General features: G+C 51.3%; 1 protein-coding gene across 1 annotated transcript in view; it reads left to right on the top strand.

Moving 5' to 3' along the window:
- ARHGAP23 (Rho GTPase activating protein 23) overlaps positions 1–12,201 on the top strand; it is a gene marked incomplete at its 5' end in the record, with an annotated part of 73,542 nt that overhangs the window by 50,921 nt on the left and 10,420 nt on the right. Inside the window, 4 exons of the mRNA XM_079726358.1 lie at positions 2,518–2,596; positions 5,226–5,299; positions 5,571–5,660; positions 6,924–7,049. Coding sequence (XP_079582484.1) covers positions 2,518–2,596; positions 5,226–5,299; positions 5,571–5,660; positions 6,924–7,049 — 369 coding nt within the window. The remainder of the gene's footprint in view (positions 1–2,517; positions 2,597–5,225; positions 5,300–5,570; positions 5,661–6,923; positions 7,050–12,201) is intronic.

Below are 12,201 nucleotides of genomic sequence, written 5' to 3' on the forward strand. Positions count from 1 at the left end.
GATGCATAACCAGGCAGTAGACCGAGGGTGAATTGGGGAGTGGGCGTGGGGTCACACTGGGGCACAGAGGTGAGACGACGGACGGAGCTGCCGTCTGGGGAGAGGGTGGGCATGGGGACTGCAAGGGCCAGGCTCTGAGTGGGACAGAAAGAGAGGGCAGCTCAGGTGAGGCTGGGGATGGGGGGCAGGTGCTTAGGCATAGGAGGGGTCAAGAGGGACAGGGCAGTTGGGGGATCTAATGTACAGCATGGTGACTGTAGTTAACTATTGTATACCTGAAATTTGCTAAGCTATTTGACCTTAAGTATTCCCACCACCAAATAAAGGGTAACTATGTGAGGTGATAAGTGTTTTAATCAGCTTGATTGTGTGAATCATTACACAGGGTATAGATTTATCAAATCAATCACATTGTATATCTTAAATATATACAATTTTTATCTGTTAATTATACCTCAATAAAGGTGGAGTAAGTAACAACAACAAAACAACAGCAAAAATGGCATTATCGCCATCCATAATTTGTTTGTGAAATTCATCTTTTGTTGAAAAATCTAGAGTTCATATATATATATATGTATATATATATATATACATATATATATATATATTTTTTTTTGTGGTACACGGGCCTCTCACTGTTGTGGCCTCTCCCGTTGCGGAGCACAGGCTCCGGACGCGCAGGCTCAGCGGCCATGGCTCACGGGCCCAGCCACCCCGCGGCATGTGGGATCTTCCCGGACCGGGGCACGAACCCATGTCCCCTGCATCGGCAGGCGGACTCTCAACCACTGCGCCACCAGGGAAGCCCTCATATATTTTTTATTGCTCTTTCTATTTCATGATACAGATATCCCACAAATAATTTACATATTCTTTAGTAGTTAAGCATTTCAGTTGTTTCCAGTCTTTAGCCTTGATAAATTTTTCTCCAATGCGGGGAAAGAAAAACAGAAGGACAGGGCAAGGCCTTGGGTCTGGCAGCTGGGAGATGAGCAGAGCCTCCACATGAGGGCCAGGAGGCAGTGGGGGAGGTGGGCAGGAGCCCACACCGGGTGTGCACATTAGCTGGGCCTCATCCAGGGAGAGGAGGGACCGGGGTGGGGCTGTGCCCTGTGTGTTGGGTGTGTGATTTTGTCTCAGACATCAGTTTGTGTCATTTGTCATGGGGAGTGCTAGAAATTAAGCGTTCCCATTGAGCCTGTGGGTGGTTTGGCATTCAGCTGTGGACCCATGGTAATGAGTGTGTATAGTGTTGAGTTGTGTGTCTTTGTTGGGGGTCTTCTGTTGCTTTCTGGACATGAGTTATTCTGAGCAGTTCCTTTCAAGGGAGTTATCCTTGACTTTGTGCAGGCTGATGGTGCCCCCTGGTGGACAGGAGAGACACTGAGCCGGCCTTTCTTTATTCATTCTTGTATTCCACAACCATTTATTTAGATCAGAGTTTCTCAACCTTGACCCTTTGGGCAGAATAATTCTTTTTTGTGGGAGGTGATCCTGTGCACTGGAGGAAGTTTAGAAGTATCCCTGGCCTCTGGCCACTAGATGCCAGTGGCACCCCCGGCTTGTGAAAACCGAAGGGTTCCACACACTGCTAAATGTCCCTGGGGGCTGAGTCGCCCTGGTTGAGAATTCACGATTTAGACCATTTAAGTGCCAGGCTAATAGGGCTGGCTAGGTGATAGGAATGCAGTGGGAATAAAACAGACAGGATCCCTGCCCCTCATGTGGCTTACAGATCCGCCAGGGAAACAGGCAGGAACAAGGAAACTAACGCATACAGTAATGATCAACTGCGGTAAGGGCCACAGAAGGAAAAAAAGTCAGGTCTGTGCTACAGATGGCAGGCAGCGGTGATGGCGGGCGATGGTCGGGTCAGGGGAGGCCTCTCCGAAGATGTTTAGATTTGGGAGGCGCCAGTGATGTGAAGGGCAAGGGGAGGCGAGGTCTAGTGCAGGGAACCAGCCCGTGCAAAGGGCCTGAGGCAGGAAGCCACCAGGCATGAACGTGAGCTGCGTCATGGATGAGGAGAGGGGTCCGAGGCTGACTCCCCTAAGTGGGGGGCGCTGGGAAGCAGGAGTTGGCACCAGCAGGCCTAATGGAGGTCCGGTGGGCAGGTTCGTGCGGGGCTGGGTTTTGCTCACTTCTGTCCCCCACGGTGCCTGCACCAGGGAAGGGACCTGGTCCTTTCTCTGCGTGGACAAATGTCCGAGCCCACCGGGCTGGCTGGAGCAGGGGGGTGCTGGGGCCAGGTGGTGGAGGGGCTAGGACCTAGCTGGGGACTCTGTTCTACTGTGATGAGTCTTCTTAGCCCAGACAGTCCTGGTCTGGGGAGAGCTGGCTATGAGTGGATCCCAGGGAGGGCCCGAGCCGCGGCCGGCCTGGGCTCTAGGGCTGGACCGGCATGGAGGTGTGGGCACCTGGGCGGGGCCTGGCTGGCTCTGAACCTGGGGGCGTGGAGGCTTGGGCACCTGGGCGGGGCCCTACCTGTGGCCTGATGTCATTGCCCCTCCCCAGCGCTGGCAAGACCTCAACGTGATCAGCAGCCTGCTGAAGTCCTTCTTCCGAAAGCTGCCTGAGCCTCTTTTCACCGATGGTGAGTCAGGGGTGGAAGTGGAGGACGGGAGGAGGAGGGAATACCTGTCTAGGCCGCATCCCGACCACTTTTTAAATTGGGTGTGTTGGTTTTACTTTTGGGGGTTTTGTTTTAATACAAAAGAAACACATGCTTGTAAAAAACTTAGGTAGTACAGATACGAATCAAGTAAACACAAGGGTCCCTGTCATCCTCCCATTCCCTGTCCGCAGAGGTTATCCTAACACTTTCTGAGCATTTACTATGTGCCAGGCACTACTCCCTACCACTCCCTGAGGCAGGTACTATTATTTCCCCTCTATAGATGAGGAAACTACAGCACAGAGAGGTTAAGTGACTTGCCCAAGGTCACAGAGGTTGTAAGTGTCAGGGCCAGGGTTCAGCCCCAGGCATCTGGCTCCAGAGCCCAGCTCTTGATCATTTGCTGAGCTGCTGATTAACAGTGCATTGCGTTTCCTTCCAGACCCTCTTACACGTGTGACAGAGACACACTCGCATATGTAGGGCTTGAAGTTGGGCGGGTTCAGTGGCGCACTGGTAAATGTTTCACATCTGGCTCTCAAGGGGAAAAAGCCATGATGTGTAGCATTTTCCAGTTTCCGTGGTATAAATACTCCCACCACGGCTGATTTCAAGCTCCCGATTTGCTGTCACCAACATGAAAGCCAAACACAGCTGGCTGTCAGAAGCCCATGCGGGCGAGCGGCTCCAGCACACCACTGCTTGAGTTCTTAACAGAAGGAGGCTTATAATTTTGAGATTCATTCGTGTCAGTACAAAGAGCTCTACCCCATTCTTCTTTTAAATCAACCGCATAGTTTTTCATAGCCTGAATAGACTGTAATTTGTCTGATCACTTCCCTACTGCTAGCTATTTAGGTTGTCTTCGCATCTTTGCTATTTCGAAATGTGTTACAGTGACTTTCCTTGACTACGTTCCTGCACACCTGGACCAGGGTCCCGGAGGTGGATTCGCAGATGTGGAATTGCTGGGTTAAAGTCCTGGAAAACATTTTGAAAGAGTTGTACTCTGGGGAGGCGGTCGTAGTTCACACTCCCAGTAGCAGCATAAGGGATTTTGCTTCCTTACATCCCCATCGGCACTGGATGTTATTAATATTTTAAACTTTTGCTGATCGGAGAGAGAACACGGCATCTCACTGTTGTTACCATTTTCATTTCTGTTGTTACTAAGAGATTAACTATCTTTTCATTAGTTTATCGGCCTGTACCGTTTCCTCTGTAGCTGCTCGTTCAGACTATGTGCCCATTTTGCTACTGGGTTCTTGGTCTTTTTTCCTATTGATTTGTAGGAGACAAGCTCTTTGTACATTATGGATATTAACCCTTTATTAGTTTTTGTAAATATTTGCTCTTGGTCTGCCATTGCCTTTTAACTTTTCAGTATGGAAATTGAAAACAGTTATTTTATGTGTAGTCAAGCTGTGAACGGTTAATGGATTCTGTATCTCATGTTTAAGAATGCCTTATGATTATAAAAGTATTTTCTTATTTTTCCCCAATATTTTAATAACTTTTGTTTTTGGCTCTCTCATGCAATTGAATTTGTGTATTACGTGAGCTAGAAATGGATTTATTTTCCCAACAAGATAACTGACTTGAAGTGCTGCCTTTATCTGTCCTGAACCTTCATCACCTGCCTTAGCTGTGCTATCTTTTTAGTATATTTCAGTATCTAACAGGGCAAATCCTCCCTCATCATTCTTCCAGATGAATTTTAGGATAAACTTAACACATCCCATTTTTTTTTTTTTTTTTTTTTTGCGATACGCAGGCCTCTCACTGCTGTGGCCTCTCCCGCTGCAGAGCACAGGCTCCGGACACGCAGGCTCAGCGGCCATGGCTCACGGGCCCAGCCGCTCCGCGGCATGTGGGATCTTCCCGGACCGGGGCACGAACCCATGTCCCCTGCATCGGCAGGCGGACTCTCAACCACTGCGCCACGAGGGAAGCCCCCCATTTTTTTTAATAGAGGTTTTTTAAAAATTTTTTATTTTATTTTATTATTATTATTATTTTTTGCGGTACACGGGCCTCTCACTGTTGTGGCCTCTCCCATTGCGGAGCACAGGCTCTGGATGCGCAGGCTCAGCAGCCATGGCTCACGGGCCCAGCCGCTCCGTGGCATGTGGGATCTTCCTGGACCGGGACACGAACCCGTGTCCCCTGCATCGGCAGGCGGACTCTCAACCACTGCGCCACCAGGGGAGCCCAACACATCCCATTTTTTAAAGTTTCCCATGCACTTTTCCTGAAGGGAGTTGGGGGAACGCTGACACAGAGGGGGAAGGGTATTTGGAGGCTGAAAGACCCCTCCCTCTTTCTAGGTAAACTCTTTTCTCTTCCAACCTTGTGGTGTCCTTGTCCTGGAGGCTGGGGCAGGGACCCCTTTTCCAGGATCAGTAGGCAGCTGAGATCTTATTTCTTCCCAAACGAACACACCTGGGCTATCCCAGGTCAGCTGCGCACCTGAGGGCAGCCGTGGTGGGTTTGGTCACATGAACACAAGGCCACAGAGTCCCCCCCAAACTGGAACAGCCTCGGCACAAAACACTGACCTCCCGGCTGAGGAGGCCCACCTCTCTAAAGAGTTCTCACTGTGTTCTAGACAAATACAATGACTTCATCGAGGCCAATCGCATTGAAGATTCGAGGGAGCGGATGCAGACTCTGCGGAAGCTGGTAAGGAGAGGGGTGCTGCTGGGCAAAGGGCAGACTGCACTGGGCGAGCACCACTGCCCCAGGAGCCCGAGCCCAGTGCCGCCACTTCCCTCTGTGACCTCAGCAAGCCCTTCTCCCCTCAGGGCCTCAGTTTCTCCATCTGTACAAAGGGGGGCAGTTAGAGGGTGGATTCCAGACCTGCTGGGATATGGCAGCAGAGCCCCTTTGGGGTATGGTGGGGAGGCAGAGGTCATCACACCCCGGTCCCACGCCCCTTCTTTCTCCCACCCAGATCCGGGACCTCCCAGGACATTACTATGAAACACTCAAATTCCTCGTGAGCCATCTGAAGACCATAGCTGACCACTCGGAGAAAAACAAGGTGGGTGGAGGCCCTGATGTGAAGTGTGGGGGAGGGAAGCCTACCGGGGTCTCCTCAGCATATTCCTTTTTTTTTTTTTAAAAAATATATTTATTTATTTATTTATTTATTTATTTATGGCTGTGTTGGGTCTTTTTTTTTTTTTTTTTTTTTGCGGTACATGGGCCTCTCACTGTTGTGGCTTCTCCCGTTGCGGAGCACAGGCTCCAGACTCACAGGCTCAGCAGCCATGGCCCACGGGCCCAGCCGCTCCGCGGCATGTGGGATCCTCCTGGACCAGGGCATGAACCTGTGTCCCCTGCATCGGCAGGCAGACCCCCAACCACTGTGCCACCAGGGAAGCCCTGTGTTGGGTCTTTGTTGCTGCACGTGGGCTTTCTCTAGTTGCATCGAGCGGGGGCTACCCTTTGTTGTGGTGCGCGGGCTTCTCCTTGCGGTGGCTTCTCTTGTAGCAGAGCATGGGCTCTAGGTGCGCAGGCTTCAGTAGTTATGGCACGTGGGCTAGTAGTTGTGGCGCACGGGCTTAGCTGCTCCGCGGCGTGTGGGATCTTCCCAGACCAGGGCTTGAACCCGTGTCCCCTGCACTGGCAGGCGGATTCTTAACCGCTGTCCCACCAGGGAAGTCCCTCCTCAGCCTATTCTGGGCTCCTCCAGGTTAGATAATCTCAAGCCCCTCTGGCCATGCCCTCCTTCTTAAGGGTTGTCCTGTCCCCACCCCTTCCCTGCATACTGGCCAGTGCTTCTCCCTGGAGAGCCATCTCCTGAATTTCTGAGGGTCTTCCCTCTGAGGCAGAGAGCCTCAGACCCCTGGGTCTGATGGAGATCTATCCTCTGATCTAGCTCGGATCCCTTGTGTTGCCTTTTCCTAAGCAAACGCCTTATGTCTTCCGATTCTGCGGTGGAGGGGTGGGGGAAATGAGGGGAGGTATAGGATTTCTCCCGGGTCCTAAAACACCCTTGGAACTTCCAATGGGTCCTCACTCTGGCTTCTCCCACTGCGAGCAAGCATAGTGTGGGTGTGCAGGTGGGGAACTGCCCATGAGTGCCGGGACTGGGGTGAGTGGGGCTGAAAGCTGGCCTGTTCTCTACTTACCAGGCACCTCCATGCCCAGCAAGGAGGCATCCATCCGGCCCCTAAGCCAGGGTCAGCTCAGGATGGGGTTGGGCTGGGGGCCTGAGGGCCCAGAGTGAGGGAGGCCTGGGGTGCTGGAAGTCAGAGCTCACAGGGGTGTTGACGCTGATCCGCTTCCCTCCCCTGCCCAGATGGAACCCCGGAACCTGGCCCTAGTCTTTGGGCCAACGCTGGTGAGGACGTCCGAGGACAACATGGCGGACATGGTGACCCACATGCCTGACCGCTACAAGATTGTAGAGACGCTGATCCAGCACGTAAGCAGCTGCCCTGGCCCAAGTCCCCCTGGGCACCTGGCTCCCACTTGCTGGGGTGGATGTGCTCAGGGAAGGATGAGGCAGCTGATGGTGGATGCCCTTCAGAAGCCGTAGGCTGCATTTTAAGGCCAAACGGGAATGGGTCCTGAATCCCTGTCTTTCCGGGATATTGCATCCCCAGCAGGAGAATCAGGAGGCCCTGAGCTTCCAAGATGCATGTGAGGGTTGGAGGGAGGAGGAAGGTCAGGGAAAGGTGCTGCCGGGTTGGAGGGCAGGAGGGGTGAAAGAAGGGATGCCTTCAGAAGGTGGCCCCCAGGAGAGGTGTCCTGGCAGAAACGGGCAGACAGGTGCAGAGGTAGGGACATTGCTCTCCCTGCAGGCCCACTTGAGACTTCAGGGAGAAAATGGTGAGGCCTGGGATAGGGGGAGGAGGATGTCGCAGGGCGGATGATGGGCTGGGGCAGGATCCTGGCTGCATGATCAGTGTGTCTTGGGCTGGTCACCTTCCTCTCATGGCTGCCTGGAGGCCCCAAGAGCCTGGTGTTTCTAAGAATTCTTATTGTTATCCACAACGGATGAGAACCCAGAGTGGCCAGCAGAGGGCGCAGGAGACCTTGGTTTTCCAGAGCCAAACCCAGGGCAGCACCACCCCCTTCTGGGGCCCTCAAGGATGTTTTTATGAATCATAGAATTTTCCATTTCCAGATCTTGGTGTGGCCTGTGGTCTAGTCCACAAAGAATGGAGCCAGAACCCTCCTGCCAGGAGAAATAAGATTGGCAGCTGGTCAAGGGAAGCGAAACCTCAGCCTCCCCCACCTCATAGACACTTTAGGGAAGGGAAACCAGGTCACATTACTCCCATTTTACAGATAAGGAAACTGGGGGACTCAGAGAGGCAAAGTGATTTGCTCAAGGTCGCACAGCTAATAAGTAGCAGCCCCAGGATTTTAAGCCAGGACTGTCTGACCAAAGCCTGTGCTTTACTCCCCAACCAGCTGGGAGGTCTGACTCCTGGGGGCTTTGGAGTGAGGGAGATTGGTCAGAGTTAGTCAAGTGAGGCCATGGGTGGACTTTGGTCATGCTGGCTGCCTTGTCTGCTTGTTTCCTTCCTTCACCACGTGTCAGGGCTCTGAGCCATAAGAGGGTATGTCGAGGCGTGTTCACACTCTAACATTGGGACCACCAGCCCAGAGGCCCACTCCAGAGCTGTCGGGGAGGCCAGGGCTGGTGAGCAATGTCAGGGATCCTGATGTGGCCTTGGTCTGGGGAAGCCTATCTCTCTTGGAAAAGTTCAGCTCCCCAAACCAACAGGGAGCTGTCGGGGTCCCCATGAATGTATGCTTTTTGGGGGGCAGTGGGGAAGAGAGGCTCCTAGTGAAGCTAGAAGTGAAGCCCTGGCTCCTAGTGAAGTCCCAGGAAACCCAAGGCCTGTGGTCAGCTGGGATGTCGGGAACAGCAGTCTTCAGGGAGAAGGAAGGCCCAAAGTGTGTCCACTTACCCTCCCTTAGGGTCCCGGGGGAAGTCCCCAGCCAACGGCAGCTCCTTCTCTGGGCAGGGTCGGGGGATATGGAGCACATCAGTTTCCTTCATAGGTGTAATCCCAGCACGAAGCCTAGAGCCTGGCACATGGCGAACACTCAGTGTTTGTTGAATGAATGAATGAATGAATTGCTGTTGAGGTTCTGCCAGTCTGGGCTTTCCCACTGAGGGGTTCCTTCCTGGGAACTAACTGAGCATGCAACCATTAGAACATAATCAGCCCTGGACTACTGTCGAGGGAATGAGCTACCCCCTCAGTTCACGTTGAGCCTACTGAGCCCGCCCACCTAAGAGGCTCTGTAGCCAGGGATCCGTGTAGTCACGAGCTCAGGCAGGGTGGGACTTGTGACAGAGACTGCTCTGGCTCTGGCTCTGAGCCCCTGGCCAGTCAGTGGACGGTTGGAGTTCATGGGCGACATGACCTCCTGCTGGGAGTTTCAGCTGCAACCATCACCTGGCCTCCCTGCCTAGGACTCCTGGTTTCTGTGGAACTCTTGGACAGCAGAGCTGGAAGGGGCCTTAAGGCAGCAGAGCTGACCTTGCGTTGTCCAGAGGGTGGAAACTGAGGGATAAAGAGGAGCAGTGACTTGCCCGGGGTCACACAGCAAGGTGATGGCAGAGTGGAGATGAGCAAGCCCGGCTGTCCAGCTGCCCATCAGCAGGTCAGCAGCCAGCTCATACTCATGTGTACTAAGTCAGTTGGAACCCAAACGAAGACCGTGCCAAGGCATTTGTTCACTTATTCACTCAGCACACGTGGTGATCCCTACTATTTGTACCCTGGGATTTCTCGGCCTGGCACTAGTGACCTTTGGGGCCAGATCATTCTTTGTTGGGGGCTGTCCTGTGGCTTATAGCATGTTTAGCAGCATCTCTTGGCCAGATACCAGGAGCATCCCTCCACTTGTGACAATTGAAAATGTCTCTGGACATTGCCAAATGCCCCCTCGGGGGGCAGAGTCGCCCCAGTTGAGAAGCACCGGTGTGGAGGTTCCCGGCACTGCCTCTGGAGCCAGCCTGCCTGAGGTTGGACCCTGGCTCTGCTCTTTACATGCTGTGGGACCCTGGACAAGGACTTACTCTTTTTGTGCCTCCACTTCCTCACCTGTAGAGTGGAGATAATAATAGTACTTACCTCACAATGTTATTGTGAGGGTTGCATGAGTTGTTATCTGTAAGGCATTTAAGATGGTGCCTGGCAGGTAGTGTTATATAAGAGTTAGCTACTGGAATTCCCTGGCGGTCCAGTGGTTAGGACTCCACACACTCACTGCCGGGGGCCCAGGTTCGATCCCTGGTTGGGGAACTAAGATCCCACAAGCTGCACGGCGTGCCACCCCCACCACCACCAAAAAAATAAAAGAAAAAAGTTAACTCTCATCATCACCAACATCGTCATTCCATGCCAGATACAAATGCAGGTGCTGGGAACACAGAGATGAATGGAACTCAGGCCCTGCTCTGAAGACATCACTTCTTCATGCTCTGGGCTGTGTCCAGGGAAGCCCCTTGGAAAGACCCAACCCAGCCCTGGGTATAGAGCTGGGACTATAGTCAGGGAGGTTTTGAAAGACACAAAGAATTTAGCCAGGCAGAGAAGGGAGAACGAACGTTCCAGGCAGAGGGAACAGCATGGGCAAAAGCAGGGTGGCATGAGCTAGCAGGGATTCTTCCAGAGAACCGTGGGCCACCCGGAAGCTTCCTGTAGACTTCCAGGTTCCCAGAGCACTTTTAGGTTCCCTCAAATCCGAGTTAGAGGCTGGCTTCTTAGGGCTCCCTCTGGTCAGCCTGTCTCCGGGGACTGCACCTTTTATTAATAATAGCTAACATTGGGCTTCCCTGGTGGCGCAGTGGTTGAGAGTCCGCCTGCTGATGCAGGGGACGCGGGTTCGTGCCCCGGTCCGGGAAGATCCCACATGCCGCGGAGCGGCTGGGCCCGTGAGCCATGGCCGCTGAGCCTGCGCGTCCGGAGCCTGTGCTCTGCAACGGGAGAGGCCACAACAGTGAGAGGCTGTGTACCACCAAAAAAAAAAAAAAAAAAAAAATTAATAATAATAATAGCTAACATTTATTATACATTAATGTGTTGTACTAAATGTTTTACATATGGTATTTCTTTTTTTTTTTTTAAATTGAGATGTAATTGACATACAACATTATATTAGTTTCCGGTGTGTAACATAATGATTCAATATTTGTATAGATTGTGAAGTGATCAGCACAATAAGCCTAGTTAACATCCGTCACCACACACAGTGACAAGTTCTTTTTTCTCGTGATGAGAACTTTCAAGATCTACTCTCTTTGCAACTTGCAAATACACAGTATAGTGTTAATAGCTGTAGTCACCGTGCTGTACGTTACGTCCCCAGGACTTGCTCGTTTTATAACTGGGAGTTTGTGCCTTTCGACTGCCTTCACTCTTCTCAGCCACTCTCCACCCCCGCACCTCTGGCAACCACCAGTCTGTTGCCTGCATCTATGAACTTGGATAATTTGGGGGTTTCTTATGCCACATATAAGTGAGATCATACAGTGTTTGTCTCTCTGTATACACACACAGAGACAGAGTGTATACACACACAGAGTGTATATGGTGTACACACACATACAGTATATGCACATTTCCTTTATCCATTCATCCATCGATGGACACTTAGGTTGCGTCCATGTCTTGGCTATGGTGAATAATGCTACAACGAACATGGGGACGCATGTATGTTTTCAAGTTAGTGTTTTTGTTTCCTTCGGATAAATACCCAGAAGTGGATTTGCTGGGTCCTATGGTAGTTCTATTTTTAATTTTTTGAGGACCCTCCATACTGTTTCCCATAGTGGCTGCACCAATTTACATTCCCACCAACAGCGTAGGAGGGTTCCCTTTTCTCCACATCCTTGCCAACACTTGTTATTTATTTCCTGTCTTTTAGATAACAGCCATACGGTATTTTATTTTAATCCTCACCACAGTTTTAGACGTCGAGACTCATACATTATGCCCATTTTAAAGATAAGTAAATAGAGAGGTAATTTACCCGATGTGGACTTGAGCCCGAAGCTGACTCCAGATCCTGCATTTCTCCCTCATCCTCTCTCTCTCTCTCTTCTCTTCTGTCTCTTGTTTCTCTTCTGTCTTATTTGAGTTAATCATATGCCTGATTATGATGAATAATAATTGAGGTTCATGGCCCAAGGTCATAATCAACCTTGCAAGTCTCCTGGTTTCCCCGCCTCATTCCAAAGCCCACTCTTCCCACCCCGCAATAACTACCACTCTGATAGGTTAATGTGTGTATTTTCAATCCACCTTCTAGATGCTAATGTTAAGTATAAGGCTATCCTTAAATATATATAACATTCTGTGTGTTTTAACTTTCAGTTAGTGAGCTTAGCTCATTTACTTTTTTGTAATTTCTGTACTGTCAGGACTTATTTATTTATTTAATTTTTGGCTGCATTGCATTTGTTGCCGCACACAGGCTTTCTCTGGTTGCGCAGAGCGGGGGCTACTCTTCGTTGTGGTGCACGGACTTCTCACTGCGGTGGCTTCTCTTGTTGCGGAGCATGGGCTCTAGACACATGGGCTTCAGTAGTTGTGGCACATGGGCTCAGT

This window comes from Hyperoodon ampullatus (genome assembly GCF_949752795.1).
Source record: "Hyperoodon ampullatus genome assembly, chromosome: 19".
Lineage (NCBI taxonomy): Eukaryota > Metazoa > Chordata > Mammalia > Artiodactyla > Ziphiidae > Hyperoodon > Hyperoodon ampullatus.